Source organism: Polypterus senegalus, chromosome 3 (assembly GCF_016835505.1).
Source record: "Polypterus senegalus isolate Bchr_013 chromosome 3, ASM1683550v1, whole genome shotgun sequence".
In the NCBI taxonomy this organism is placed as follows: Eukaryota; Metazoa; Chordata; class Cladistia; order Polypteriformes; family Polypteridae; genus Polypterus; species Polypterus senegalus.
Genome location: NC_053156.1, coordinates 83,536,238 through 83,549,573, shown reverse-complemented (window position 1 = coordinate 83,549,573; position 13,336 = coordinate 83,536,238). Strand labels below are relative to the sequence as shown.

At 36.1% G+C, this 13,336-nt stretch overlaps 1 protein-coding gene across 1 annotated transcript in view; it reads left to right on the top strand.

Annotated features, from left to right (window-relative positions):
* shprh (SNF2 histone linker PHD RING helicase) overlaps positions 1-13,336 on the top strand; it is a 116,275-nt gene that overhangs the window by 24,825 nt on the left and 78,114 nt on the right. Inside the window, exons 6-7 of the mRNA XM_039747526.1 lie at positions 5,693-5,843; positions 11,643-11,748. Of these exons, the coding sequence (XP_039603460.1) occupies positions 5,693-5,843; positions 11,643-11,748 (257 nt within the window). The remainder of the gene's footprint in view (positions 1-5,692; positions 5,844-11,642; positions 11,749-13,336) is intronic.

The window sequence follows — 13,336 nt, the reverse complement described above, 5'->3', positions numbered from 1 at the left end:
TTATTCAGTGCAGTAGGATCAACGCACATGTACTGTGCAAGGTATGCACAGGGGCCCACTGTGAAAAGAAGTGTGTTCATGGCTCATATTGCAGAGGAACTTCGTCATCACATCTTATCAGAAAAGGTGATGGAAAAAAAAAAGGAGGATGCAACATCGACAACCTTCTGTTCCAAGACAGCCACTTCCCCAGGAAAGTAAACTGAGTCAGTGTCAAGTGCCCTTTCACTGTGATAGAAACCACAGCATAAAGAAAATTGTGCGCATTGCAACAGGTACACATGTCATAAATGTAGGAAGGACGATTTTATGACCTGAATAGTACCAATCAGAAAACATCATCGCACTACTGCAATATTATTTGAAAACGAACAGTGTCTGATCGGGTGTGAATTTATGCTGGCGCTGTTACTTAGAGTCAGATCAGTAGAGACCTGGTGTTAGAGCGTGATCGAGATTGAGAGAATAAAACTGGAAAAAGCTAACTTTTACAAGTACCATAAATTTATACCCAATGTCCCATATATTTGTCTCTTTCTTTTTTTTCTCCTTGCTGTTTCGACATCGTGCACCAGAAGGTGTGAGCTTATTCAGTGCAGCAGGAACACTCAATAAAACTGAATAAAAATAAATAAAGTGACGGTGAGATACGAAGAAGGCAGATTCATGTGTGTCAGCTTTTATCCCACCAGATCAGAGAATGACCAGTTCCATTGCCTCAAAACACTACTCACATCTACAGTTACTCCCAATCTATAATAATAAAAGGCAAAGCCCTCACTGACTGACTGACTGACTCACTGACTGACTGACTCACTGACTCATCACCAATTCTCCAACTTCTCGTATAGGTAGAAGGCTGAAATTTGGCAGGCTCATTCCTTACAGCTTCCTTACAAAAGTTGGGCAGGTTTCATTTCGAAATTCTACGCATAATGGTCATAACTAGAAGCTATTTTTCTCCATTTACTGTAATGGAGTTGAGCTCGAAAGCTGTGGGGGGCTGAGTTTCGTGTGACATCATCACGCCTCTCACGTAATCACGCATTACGTAAAAAACCAGGAAGAGCTACAAAAGCGCTGAAGAAAACATGCATTATATAATTAAGAAGGCAGCGAAACAATTAGAAGCGAGCGAGAGACATATAAAACCATATTCAGCGGCTCACGTGAACTGACGCAGTGCGCAGACAAAAAGCAACAGTTCCAAAGAGTGCTGAACAAAAACCGAATTACACTGCTATGCTCAAATAGACAAACCGCACGCTGTGGCGCAATAGTAGAGGCTTCGCTTCTATCGCCGAGATTCGATTCCCGAGAGGGGATGCACTGAGTATGTACGCGCGCTTCCCGGTTCATTTTGTGTGAGACGTATGAAAAAATATGTGGTTAACGCAGAAAGACAGATCACCAATTGAAGCTTTATGAATAATGGATACTTTATTCGCATTCAATGATTGTTTTGGTAAAGCCATACTCAGTGTATTCATTAGATGAACAGTAAAAAAGTAAGAGCGATTGGAGGGTAATTTATTGAGGCACACAGGCAAAACCACAATAGCACGTGGGCTCGATGTACTGTAGTGCGCGTCAACTCGATCTGAATTGTGCGATCACATTCGAAAAAATATTTCTTTTCAAGTTCTATTTAGTCCATATGTGTCAAACTCAAGGCCCACTGGCCACATCCGGCCCGGCGTGTAATTATATCCGCCCGCGAGATCATTTTATATACTGTATTATTGTTATTAATGGCCCGGGGATATGAATAACTACAAATCCCATAATGCAGCGCTTCAGCTGCCTTGCCGAACACTTACCGCGTTAATCAAGTCTAGCTTATGATGCTGCAAGTTATTGCGAAGCTAGCCCACACGATGCCGAAGAGAAAAGGTGATTCTGAACATGGAGCCTTTAAAAACCGATGGGAGGCTGAGTATATGTTTACTGACATTGCCGGTAAACCCGTGTGTCTTAATTGTGGAGCTAATGTGGCTGTAATTACAGAATTTAATCTAAGACGGCACTATGAGACAAAACATCAAGATAACCAGAAAGACCTGAATGCAATGCACAAGATACAGAAAGCAGAAGAGTTAAAGAAGAATCTGACACTTCAGCAGACGTTTTTACCCGTGCAAAATCTCAAAGTGATTTCAAGTGAAGCTACTTTTATAGGAGACACAAATGCACAAGTGCAACTTGCCCCACTTTCCCTGTTGCCAAGTAATGTTTAACCAAGTCGGCAGAACGGTGTTCCCAAATACGCACTTTGCTGATAAACTGAGCGCACTGCGCACTGAGTTCGCGCCGCTTTGGTGACTTTGAAGAACAAAAAAAGAATTTTGAGTTGTTTCGCAACCCATTTGCCGTTGATGTGGAAACTGCACCTGTGGAGATTCAGATGGAGGTGATTGAGCTGCAGTGTAATGGCACACTGAAGGCAAAGTACGATACTGCAGGGCCCGCACAGTTTATTCACTCCAATCCTTCAGAAATGCTCCAGCTCCGTCTACATGCGGCTCGAACCTTGTGCATGTTTGGTACCACATATCTGTGTGAGAAGCTCTTCTCAGTCATGAAGACTAACAAAACAGCACACAGGAGTCGCCTCACTGATGAGCACCTGCAGTCCATCCTGAGAATCTCCACAACACAGAACCTCACACCAAACATAAACAAACTTGTTGCCAAAAAAAGATGCCAGGCGCACCCCAAAGACGGTATATATGTGTATGTATATATATATATATATGTATATATATATAGTGTGTGTGTATATGTATATATGTTTATATGTGTGTATATATATATGTATGTATATATGTGTGTGTGTGTATATATATGTATATATGTATATATATATATATATGTGTGTGTGTATATGTATATATGTATGGATATGTATATATATATATGTTTATATGTGTGTGTATATATATACATTTATATATATATTTATTTATATATATATATATATATATATATATATATATATATATATATATATATATATATATGACAGCAACACTCATCACTCACAACAGTGACAAAACAATTACATTGACAATCATCTTACGTTATTTTCAAAATGTTTCCTTTTCTTTTTCATTACTTCTTTAACACACTACTTCTCCGCTGCGAAGGGCGGGTATTTTGCTAGTTTCAAATAAAAACTAACAGCGTCAGATCCCTAGGGCGGCAGTATGTATGGTGATCGTGACTGTGAGAATAAAAGTGAAAAAAAAGGAACTTTTACAAGTACAGTACTATAAATGTACACATAAAGGTACAAATCTTACCACTACGCCACGGAAGCTGTTGTATCGTCCTTGAACCTTTTGTGAAAGTGTTTATTTGATCTTTGGACTTCAGGCTTCACACATTCTATAGTTTATGCCTACATTTTGTAACATTTATTCCTAAAATATGAAAAAGTTTCTGTTTTAACAATGTGTTTATGCAGATTACTGTAGAAACGGAACACACATGAAATGCATGTGTTCCAAATAGCAATCTATTATTTCCACTCTAAAACTCCAGCAGTTCACTCCCAAATAACCAAACAAGACATGAGCTGGGAGAACTTTGTGAACTTTCTGCAATGGTGGGGGGATGGAATAGCAGGCTGCTTGTCTTAATCGGCACATTTGCAGGACAAAAGATGGTGACGGAGAGGTGCGAATGGATTTAAGGTGGGCCAGATTTACAGGTTTTCTCGTAGGCTCTGGTAATTCTAGTGTTAACGACCATGGTTTTACTGTACTTGATTGTCTAGCAAACTTGCCTGACCCTATGGGTATTGCCGAGAGGACGATGAGAGACACCAGACCCAACAATGCAGACATGCTTAAGGCTGCTATTAAAGCATCCTGGGCTTCCATAACACCTCAGCAGTGCCACAGGCTGATTGCCTCCATGCCACGCCACATTGATGCAGTAATTCATGCAAAAGGAGCCCCTACCAAGTATTGAGTGCGTACATGGACATACTTTTCAGTAGGCCAACATTTCTGTATTAAAAATCTTTTTTTTATTGTTCTTATGTAATCTAATTTTCTGAGATACAGAATTTTGAGTTTTCATTACATGTAAGCCATAATCAGCAAAATGAAAAGAAGTAAATGCTTGAAATATATCATTGTGTGTGTAATGAATCTATATAATATATGAGTTTCACTTTTTGAATGGAATTACTGAAATAAATTCTAATTTATTGAGATGCAGCTGTATTTCTATACAAGTCTGTTAGGTGATATGTCTACAGTGGCTTTAGATATTATTAGTTCTATGATGATTATCATAGAGTGAGAAAAAACTGCAGTTGTCTTTTTCTTTTAAATGTAATAGTTATGTGTGTTGTTTCCTCTGTAGCTTGTATATTTCTATCAATAAAATTTAAATTATTGTCTCTGGTTTTAGTTGTTGTTTAGTTGTTTTGTTAATCTTTATTAGTAATTTTCTGTCATATATAAATACAAAGCATATGAAATTTCCTTTATTGGGGCTCTTTAATGTTATTAATTTAATTTATTTAACACTATCAATCTCTTTTTCATCATTTACAGCAGGACCCCATATATCTGGATCCTGATGGCCCACACTTTTTTCTTTAATCTGGACTAGATTTCCTGTCATAGGAAAAAAATTAACTATCAATAAAAATGTGTATGGAACGAATTATAAAAATAACTAACTTAGTTGTGGTTTCCTGCAGATTGGACAATATGTCTACCAACATCAGTTTGCCTACTTAGGTTTATATTCACAACATCATTGTAAACAAAAATGAACAGGGATAAAGGTACTTCGGGGCGGCACAGTGATGCAGTGGTAGTGCTGCTGCCTCACAGTAAGGAGATCTGGGTTCACTTCCCCGGTCCTCCCTGCGTGGAGTTTGCCGGTTCTCCCCAGTTCTGCATGGGTTTCCTCCAGGTCCTCCAGTTTCCTCCCACAGTCCAAAGACATGCAGGTTAGGTGCACTGGCGATCCTAAATTGTCCCTAGTGTGTGCTTGGTATGTGGGTGGGTTTTTGTGTGTGCCCTGCGGTGTGCAGGCACCCTGCCCAGGATTTGTTCCTGCCTTGCGCCCTGTGCTGGCTTGGATAGGGTCACAGGGATATGCTGGAGCCAGTGTTAGGATATAGCGGGTTGGACAATGACTGACTGACTAAAGGTATACAGCTAGTCCATATACAGTATTTTAAGCAGTAACTACCTTCTGCACTGGATAAGAGTGAATGAGGAAATGCACTCTAGCATTTGAGTAGTGAAGAGGAGGGGGATGAATTCTTGGGAATTAAACACTTACTAACCCCTCTGCTACACCAACACAAATCAGACAATGAACTGTTGTAGAAAGTTGACAGCTGTCCCTAGGATTGTCTGTGCATACACTGTGCTTCATTTCTTTACCTGTTATATTATTTTTTACTTGCGTTTTTATTTATTTATTTTTTGTGATTTGGGTTAACAGAAGATGACAACAAAAAGAATGTGTTACATTGTTGATGAAACAAAAGCAGAAAGTGTTTTTTCACATTGATAAGGGGGGAAAAGTTTAAAAAAAGATTGCTTTTGAATTGTGGTTGGCAAAACAAACTGTTTCTGATTGGGGGAATAGTTTGTTTTACCCTCATATCTATAATAGTCTGTAGCATAGTAATAGTTTTGTTTTGTCCCCATATGTATAGCATGATAAGAGAGTTTGCTGTGGCTGGACCAGAATGGCCAGGTGGAATTTTGGCTGATGAAATGGGTTTGGGAAAAACTGTGGAGGTTCTCTCTCTAATTCTGAACAATACTCGACAAGGGGTGGAGCAGCATGGTCTAACACTGCCTGAGGTATGCATTTCAATTTAAATAATATGTAATATTAAAAATGTTTTATTTATTTAATTTTTTTTTACAAATGTAATAGGTCCTTTCATTAAACAGAGTATTAAACTTAAACTGGTAGTCATCTGTAAAAGTGACATGGCTCATATAAAATATTGTTTGATTTTACAAAAACCTCAGGTAAGATTCTTATGTGGAAGATGAAAATGTTGCAAGCCCAATGAGCTGAAATTGTACACTATCAATAAAATGTCTATGTATAGTACCTTGCTTGCATCTAGTGTGTGTATTTTGTACCTGAATTAATTTTAAGCACCTAGAAGTCAACAACATTTAATTTTGTATAGCCTATTTTCATATAAAACATGTAGCTGAAAGTGGTTTGCAACAAATGAAAGGCATGAAATAAAAAGAATAATAAATAAAAAATAAATGCCAACTTACTAAATGCAGATAAATAAGTAATATAAATGGTATAGTCTAGTATGTACTAAACTCATTTTTTACTCTCTAATGTCTATAACAATAAGTCCGATTCTATGGTAATTTGACTAGAAAGTTAAATGCAGGGCGCCTTGTTGAGAGTTTGTGTTGGAGTATCCACATTCCTTCCAACACTTAGGCAGCTACAATGACTTTGATGAGATGGCAGTGGCTCAAGTCACCACAGCAGAAATATGTAAAAGGAAATAGAGAATAGCAGAAGTTAATATTGACTGCAAATCTATAAATTGTGTGATATTACAATACATATTATAATCCACTAAAAATTGATTTTTGGGAATTTTTTTAAGATGTCCAATGGTATTAGCCTTGTTGAATCTATTGTTAAAGCACTGCAGATTTTTGGTTCTAATAGCAAAATGCTGCCTCACTGTTTCTGTTATTCTTGGCTCTTCAAGTAATAAATAAAAAGTGTTAGAGGATCTAAGATTACTACTGTGAATATAAGGGAGCAGATCGTCCAAAATATAAGGAAGAGCAAAGTTAATTTATCAGCAACCAGCTAAAGTCACTCTTCGGGAACCTACCTGTGGTGCTTTTCTCATCAATGAAACAGAAAAGCATTACATCTACTGTAGGGCTCTTTGGTCCATCTCTCTTGTAATGAGAGTAGTTCCCCCTCTCTAATATTAAAATAAAACTTATTGTTCTTGCTACAGAGAAATGTAAAGAGAACAGAATAGTAACTTGTTTGCATAGTGTATGAGAAAAGTAAAATAAGGAGATGGTCTTCTGCCAGTTTCTACCAGGACAGTCTCTGGGCTGTGCATATTGCAAGCAAAAAGAAAAAAACAAGCTTAGCCTCTACATGGATAGATTGAGGAAAGTAGGCTGTTTACTTAATCTGATCTGAGCTAGAAATGTAGATGTTAAATCTGTGTGATTCGACCCATAATTAATGTGAAGTACTGAGACACTTTGGCTTCAGTGCTTTAGTTATTACTCATATTCTATGTTCTTGGGTTATCACCATGTACTTTATTTTCATTTCATAGTCCAAAAAATTACTCCCAGGTTTCTTATTATCTGTAAAGGTAACCACATTTTAAATGTGTTTATGGGGGTGTTTGTGTGCCCTTGTGGATTTGTGTTCTATCCAGTGTTAGTCCCTGCTGGATTTGTCTAATGCTCCCTGAAGTCCTGAAAAGGATGTGATGAAAATTATTAAGATCTTTAAAGTGCTACAACAAATTTCTTCATGTTTAACCCATACAGTGAGGCCTTTCATATTTTAATCATTTTCATTGTGTACTTGTATGCATATTTGCATTTTACAAAATGTATTTCTTTATTGGATTTGTTCTCCTTTTAGGGTTGGTTACTACCCAATGGCCAAAACTGCTAGAAATAGCAATACTTCCCCAAAGCCATAATATAGTTAGGTTAAGTGGATTAAGAAAATGGATGGATAGTGAAAATGGATGGATAGCCCTTTATCAAATATATTATATTCAGTAGCTGAGCTGATTGCTATTTAAGGCATACTTCTCATTTGTGTGAAACAAGTCCTAGAAAGCAAAAAACAAAAAAAAAAATAAAACTTGCCTGTTTGTTAAGAATAAGATGCAGAAGAGCAGAATGGCAATGGATGAAGTATAAGGTTTGAAGCTTATATTAGATCTTAAAATGCAGCTTGGCTGAATTGTGAAATCTCGTATGAAGTTTGATATAATTGCTTGAAAAGTCCATGAGCTCTGTTTAATAATATAAATATTATTCATAATCTAACATTAGAATTTACAATGGTAAATTTTAGTTGTGAAAAATGTTTGAAATATCTGTTGATAAAAATACTAGCGTTGGGTATGTTATTGCATTTTCTAGTTCTGTTTATTAGGAAGTAAAATTTTCTTCCTTATTTTGATTGGTTTCCCTGATTTGTTAGGTTTGCTCCTGTGATGCTTGGAAATATGACTGAAATACTAATGCACATGAATCTAATAAATTGCCCCGTGGAGGTTATCCCTGTGAGGACCTTTTGGAAAATGATTTGCTCTTGTGTTTCTGTGTGTAATCAATAGGTTTGGCTGGCAGAGTCATTTCCTCAGATTGCTAACATGCTGCAGCTTCTGGATTCCATGGTACTAATTAATTACAGATTATAGACCAACATTGAAAGTGCCATTTCTAGAAAAAGTATCAGCATCTTAGAAAAATATCCTATAAAAATATCAGCATCTTTTACTTATTACTACTGGAGATCAGTAATTATCAAAGACTGGAAAATATTTACAAAAAGGTCACACAGTATGAGTTAAGAACATTAGTTTAAAGACCATGCATTGTAGAAAAACGAGTAACTAAAAATTTACCATACTACAAACATTTAATTATAGCACATCATAAAAGTTACATAAATCATCAAAAGTCTTTAATGTAAAAAATATTGCAAGAAAATTAAAAATGTTCAAAAACTTTTATTTTTGCTCTAGCAGTTATTATATCTGGTTATTTTGTTTTGTTAACTACGTCTGTTTACCAGGTCAGAGAGATCATTTGCATGTGGAAGTTATATTCCACTCAGATCACCCTGTGACAAGGGTTAATAAATGACAGATATGTTGAAGTGCATATTGGCTCATGCATTTTGAGACTGCCTCAGGGCCAGTTGCATAACACTATTAAAACAACAAAAATAGGATTATATGTATTCACATTAATAGTAGAAACAAATAAAAAAACATTAGTTCATGAACAATCAGAACTTTTATTGGTCTTCAGACATGAGTACATGAAATGTAGTACATAACTATATCTAAATCATAAAAAATAAGAAAAAAAATTCTCAGTTGGAAGTAGAGGTGGTGTAGGTAGAAATGAGACAATTGAAATATGACAATATAGAAATTTTCATTTATCATATTTACTGAGGTTGAGGACATCAGGGAGCCACCTTTGTTTCTTGTTCCCAAAGAGATGGCCTGTGAAAGGGAGTTGGCATTCAGTTACCTTCTGACACATACAGCACTTTTGGCAATACACAGTGCACCCCAAACCAACCAACAGCCTCTGAACGATATACGATCGCATCATTGGACTTTCAAGATGACCCCAGATTCTACTCCCAATCAACACTGCTCCCTTTTCCTCTCTAAAATCATTTTTAGTTTTGATCATGTCCTCAGACTTTGAAGAGGCCACCCCCAACCCCCCAAAGCCAAGTTTGCTGAGTATGGTTATTTACTCCCCTTCATGATAATGATAAATGAAATAAAATCAGCAAATGCTTAGGGCACCAAGGGAAACAGAGCACCAATGAGTTTTTGAAAAATATTGGAAAATTATGAAGTATAAATAAAGCTATAAGTAGGTTAACAATAATCTTTTGACCCATGTATATAGAAATGCTGTATATATTCAAAGTTAGAAAGCAGGCAGTGGAATGGAAGGCATTTTATTTCATACAAATAATGATTGATAGATAGATACTTTATTCATATTCCAGCAGCAGCATACTGATATATAAACAATATTAAATTAAAGAGATATCTTTTTTAAAGAATTGTCCACCAGTATCGATTTCTGTACAAACAGGATTTTGAAAGTCAACAGTGTGACAAGAATGAAAGCTTTCTTTAGTAGGCTGTATTATAGGGCGTGGTATGATAGACTCTGCTTAGGCAATATTCGGTCAATGTGAAAGTCTAACTAGGCTTGCTTGTTTTTGTTTAAAGGGGGACCATATACATTGGGAAGACTATGCCTTTCAAGATTTACTTTTTTATTTGTGTTTCTTGTGTTTCTTTTTGGTTTTTTTTATAGCATTTTTATAGAATTTATTAAAATCAAACAACATTTCATACAAGCAAGTCAAATTTTACAAAGCTAGGTTCAAGTCAAGTTTTTATGTGGATATTATTTTGTTAATCAATTTTGTAAATTTGATCTTTTTTCAAATTTTTTTCCCCATGTTGTTCATTCTGAAATTCTGTGAAGCACTTTGAGCATGGAAATGTTGCTAAATGAAAGCACCTTTGTAATATTATTACTTTAGTTGATTGAAATCCTCTTTAATAAAACCCCTGTGTGCGTCCAGGTGTCCGTGTGTGTGTATAATAATGAAAAATGACAAAATAAAAAAGAAAATAGAGTTAGGGAACACTAATTAACATAGAGTAAAAGTAAGGTCTGATGGCCAGGGAGGACAGAAAAAACAAAAAAACTCCAGATATACTATGTACTGTACATAGTTTACAATACTGTCTACACATGAAAATAAACGACTCAACTTGCCCTATGTTAATGTTTTCTGTTCATATCAGTAGTTGACTTGTGTAGTTCCTGAGTGATTTATTTTGTATGCTGTATTGTCTCTCTTTATATGCTTCCCTTAGCAAACACATTAAAGAAGCAATTCATTATGTAACATTGTTATGCAGATAATATTTCAATGTATTTGTCCCAGACTGTGATACTCAACAATTTGCATGTCTTCTCAACTGTGTTGTTGAAATCAAAACCTGAATGACAGAGAACTTTCTTCACATAGATGAAAGCAAAACTGAGCTAATTGTTTTTGGCAGTTTTGATAATTTTAAGAATTTGATTACAACAGTGCACTATACTTGGGTGTTTATCACTCTGCTTTATCTTGGTTACAGTTCGTACAGAATGCAGCTGCTATGATATTTACAGATATTGGAAAGAGGTTCTATATAGTGCCAATTTTGTCCACTCTCAATTGGTTTCTGGTGAAGTTCATAATACAATTTAAGATAATGCTTTTGGTTTACAAAGCCCACCATTGTCTGATTCCCTGTTAACTCTCTAAGCTTTTGCGCTAGTTGCGAGATTTTTAAGATCAGTAGTAGAGTCATTTTTGAGCATTCCCTGCTGTTACCTTATATCAAAGGGAGCTGTGCATTTCCAGTAGCAGGTATGTGGCTTTGCAGTAGGCCTTGCACCTTCTGTTAGTTCCTTTAAGGTCCAGTTCATGGTCTTTTTGGCCATTTTGGTGGAGCTTAGTCCTATTATTAGTCCTATTAATATTAAATGTGTTTTTTGTAAATGTTTTATTTGTTTTATTCCTTACTTTTTCATTGTTTTGTTTATTTTGGGATTTGTTTTCTTGTGTATTAAATTATACTGTATAGCACTTTTACAATTGGCTATTAAAACGTGCTATAAGTACATTGACATTAACATTGAGAAAATATAAAATTGCTAAATCTAATGCCTCTTTTATCTTAGAACTCTTACCAATTCAGATAAACATAACCTAGAGTTTTATTTACATATGTTTTAGATATTTGTATTTAAAATAATATTTGAATGATCAATTTTTTTTTTGATTTTTTGCAGGGAAGGTCTGTGAACTATTTTGTTCCTCCTCCACCTAAAGATGGAAAAAAGAAGCAAAATTTAAATGAATCGCCATTAAAGCCCAAAGAAAAAGTTGTGTATCCAAGTAAGCAGTTAACGTATTTCTGTCCATTTCACTTTGCAGAGTTGGGAAAGGCTGGAACAAAGCTTTCAGATAATGATCATGGAACTCACAACTTTTTAACAGTGACCATTAAGTGATGCTAATGGTTTAGTTTAAAGCTTTCATTGAAATAAATACTAAATAGCTGCAATGTAAATAATGATATGATAACTTCTTGTGCTTACTCACGTCATCTGTCAACAATGGAAACATCAAGTCCATATAATTGGGTTCTTTTGGTAAAGGTTTTAATTATGGATCTTTCCCTTTCAGCTATGACATCATAATGTATAGTAATTCAGTAATGTAAAATCTCTTAAAAAAGCATTAAGTACAAGATCATTGCAGTTACTCATATGAATAACGAATAAGAGCACTGCAGCAGTTCATAAATTGACTATATCACTATTGATAATAACTTACATTCTTCAGTTAATCTTAAGATTATGATTAATCATAAATTATGATCCACTTACCATTGCATGTAGTACTTAATAACATGTCCATTTGAGTTAAAGAGAAACGAACAGTTCCAACCAATCTTTTTAGCAGGTAATGATTTTTGATAAAAATCTGTCTGCACAGGTCGCCTTTTTGTTGAACCCTATTACACTTTAGAGATTTAAGAGGCAGTCCTCTGAGATGTCTTAAAGTGTATGTATTTGAAAACTTCTCTCTAATGTTTCATGTTATAAGTTATAATCTAGGGAGTTACAGTCACGGAAAGGTGTGTTACGTGTATATCCTTTTCATCTGATCTTGCATCCTCATATCACCAGTTGGGGTATATCAGTTTAATTTAAATGAATATTAGTTCTAAACTCCTAATCATTTTTCAGTGTACAGTGGAACCTCGGTTTACAAGTAACTTGGTTTACGAGTGTTTTGCAAGACGAGCAAAATTTTTTAATAAATTTTGACTTCATAAACGAGCGATGTCTTGCAATACGAGCAGTATGGATACACTTTGTCTGCTGAGTGTCATGTGATCACAACTGAGCTGATGGTTCTTCTCTCTCTCTCCTTATCTATCTTGCTCGCACAGCGCGTCTCTCTCTCCTTATCTCGCTCGCTCGCACAGCGCTCTCTCTCTCTCCTTATCTCGCTCGCTCGCTCTCCTTATCTCTCTTGCTCGCTGTCTCTCTCTCTCTCTTCTCTTGAGGGCAATCATCTCCTATTCTCCGTCTGAGTCTGTGTGCCTCACTCACATAGTCAACTCCGTACGAGCGTATACTGTTTACTACAGCATTGTGACTGTGTGTGTGTGTGCCCCAAAACACGAAGCGGAGTCTCAGTACTTTAACAACACCAGCCGCCTTCAGCTTGAAACAGCAACAGCGCTGTTATTTATTGTAGCGGGATCTTTATAATGTTCCTTGTATCACCCATTGACGGCAGGCGCTTATAGCATGTCTGTGATCTTTTTAAATGCGCTTATACGGCGAACTGCTACAGCGCTGGGAGACTGCGATTGTTTTGGGATGCTCTTCTGCGTGTCGTCCCGTTCGGTGGAATCCCACATGAGTTTAGAAACTCGCTCACACCAGCCATGATTCTTTTTAAAGGTAAA